Below are 2,647 nucleotides of genomic sequence, written 5' to 3' on the forward strand. Positions count from 1 at the left end.
GCACTAGATGACATCAAAGGACAGCAGGAGCAGAAAACAACTTCATGTAAAATCTCAGGTGACAATTTTCGCCAAGCTATGAGGTGTTCTAATCAATCGAAATTCACAGTGAGAGGTTTTAGGGCAAATGTTTTTGTCAGAGTATAGGAGACTTAAAATTACAAGGTGCAAAATAAGAAGAAATTGATGTATTAGTATTTGTGACCACATCAAATTGCAATAATCTCGGGATGATTATGATGCTGGAAGAAAAATGTATATCTATCCAAAATATAACACATAATATATGTTAAATTTTCATCATCATCATCATCATCATCTTCTTATATAGCGCTAAATTCCGAAGCCTCAAAGCGCTTTAGAATATACTTATCAAACCATAAACACACTCATACCGAGCCAAACAGACGCAGACAACAGTCGCACACACTAACTGTGCAAGTTTTACAAAATGAAATTGACATTCAACAAAATGGAATAAAAAAATAAAACGAATAATTTACTCATCAAGAAGAAAATTTAAATGCCTACGATAAAACGTTTAGGAAAAGATGAGTTTTCAGATGTTTCTATAAATTTTCTACTCTTCCCGTGAGCCTTACCGACAAAGGAAGCGAGTTCCAAATGGTAGGACCTGCTTTATAGAAAGATCTATCGCCGAAATTAGTAAGCCGTGTTTTTGGCACTTTTAGTAGCTGGATCTCCGATGACCTAAGCTGGCGAATTGGGGAGTAGGGGACCACAAATTCTTGAATGTAGCTCGGAGTCGGGAATTTAGTGCGTTGAGAGAAAAAAGGGCAATTTTGTATTTGATTCTGGCTCGAACGGGCAGCCAGTGTAGTGTTCTGAGCATAGTTTTTACTCTTGTTTTCTCGTGTTGACTAATGCCCCTGGCCGCCCTGTTCTGTAACTTTTGGAGTTTGTCAACTGTCTTCTCAGGAAGTCCCACCAACAGCGAATTACAATAGTCGAGGCATGAAAGAATGAGAGCACAGTAAACTGCTTTAAGCTGGTTGGATTGGAGATACCGTTTTAATCTTTGCAATCTGTTTAATTCAAAATTCATGGTCCTCACCATCTGGTTAATCTGGTGATCCAGACTTAAAGAGTCGTCCAGTACAAAACCAAGATTTTTTATCTATCTGTCAGGGAGACGTGGCTGTTTAAAATAGACATAATATGTATACTAGTCTTCCCGACATTAGAGGGTGTACCACAAAATAAAATTTCAGTTTTTTTCTTCATTTAAGTTTTAGTCTATTACTCTGCATCCAAAACCCAATGGACGCGCAACTTTGTTCCACATGAAGCGAAGTCACATGCATGCTAGACGGGACATACAGCTGCCTATCATAGGCATAAATAATGTAACAATTCTCAATTCACTCCATGGGGCTCAATGGCGCGCCCAAGGGGCATAGTGTACAAAGTATAGAGCACTGGACCTAGGACCGAGCCTTGTGGGATACCGAAAATCAATGGTTAATTAATTGATTGCTTGCCATCAATCAAGACAGATTGTGTTCTATTATTTAGATATGACTTAAACAATTGAAGGGCGGTGTCACTGATTCCAAAATTCTCGAAAAGGCTGTTTTATAGAATGGTGTGATTTATTGTGTCGAAAGCTGCTGACAGGTCAAGTAAAGTAAGTATGGAGACTTCTATCACAAGCTAGTAATAAATCATTGATAATTTTCAGTAAAGCAGTTTCAGTTCTGTAATATTCACTATAAGCAGACTGATATTTTTCAATTAAATTGTTATACAATAAATGTGATTTTAAGTGCTTTAAAACAATCTTTTCGAGAACCTTAGAAATAAAGGGCAAATTTGATTCGGGCCAGTAGTTTTTTTTTAAATCATCAGGGTCAAGGTTCGATTTTTTCAGGGAGGGGTGACAGATGCTTTTTAAGGCAGATAGGTATTATTCCAAAGCTAAGGGATTGATTAATAATAGAGGTAATCATATCTAAGGTTGAGTCAAGACATTTTAAAAGAAGAGTTGTTGGGATAGGATCTAATGAGCAGGACTTAGGAGGAGACGATATGATGACATCACGTATTTCCGATAAACGAATTGTTTTAAAATCAGTAAAAAGAGGGCCTTTATATGACATGCTAACAATCAAATTTTCTTCATTTTGGCATGAGTCAAGCTTACATCTAATCTTAGCAATTTTTTCTTTAAAATAGTTTACAAACACTTCTGGTAAAATAGTTATAGAAATATTTTACCAGACGAGTTTGTAAACTACGTTGCATGGCATGACATTCGTTTTTAATTTACCACTCATTTCATTAACAACATTGAATAGAGTTTAGAGGTGGAACATGAGTTAATTTTACTACTGTAATGCAATACCTTTTTAGAAATAGTTTTGTTTTTCACTTCATTAACACACTAACGGTCATCTTGGTTATTTTTTCGAAGCCATCTCCTTTCTGCCGCACGCCGAAGCTGTTTAGAATGCTGTACTTCAGCAGTGATCCACAGCGCAGAAGGTCGATCTGGCACAATCAGCGACATCTATTTGTAGAGGCGCATGATGATCCAATTGTAAATTTCAACAGGATTATTGTGCTCTTGGTGTTGGCAATTCTCAAGGTCCTCTTTGATCTGATTGTTGAAGGCAACAATATCAAT

The 2,647-nt window shown here is 36.8% G+C and overlaps 1 protein-coding gene across 1 annotated transcript; it reads right to left on the minus strand.

Moving 5' to 3' along the window:
• Nucleotides 1-688: 688 nt before the first annotated feature.
• LOC144978985 (uncharacterized) lies at nucleotides 689-1,066 on the minus strand. Its single transcript, XM_078925603.1, has one exon. The coding sequence runs from the start codon at nucleotides 1,064-1,066 to the stop codon at nucleotides 689-691; it is 378 nt and encodes a 125-aa protein (XP_078781729.1).
• Nucleotides 1,067-2,647: the final 1,581 nt, after the last annotated feature.

Source organism: Berghia stephanieae, chromosome 8 (genome assembly GCF_034508935.2).
Source record: "Berghia stephanieae isolate SIO BIC M18660-M18661 chromosome 8, UCSD_Bste_1.3, whole genome shotgun sequence".
Classification (NCBI taxonomy): Eukaryota; Metazoa; Mollusca; class Gastropoda; order Nudibranchia; family Aeolidiidae; genus Berghia; species Berghia stephanieae.

What these genes read in the sequence shown, in the direction of transcription:
- LOC144978985 (XM_078925603.1), bottom strand. Translation starts at nt 1,066, where the DNA reads ATGAATTTTGAATTAAACAGATTGCAAAGATTAAAACGGTATCTCCAA.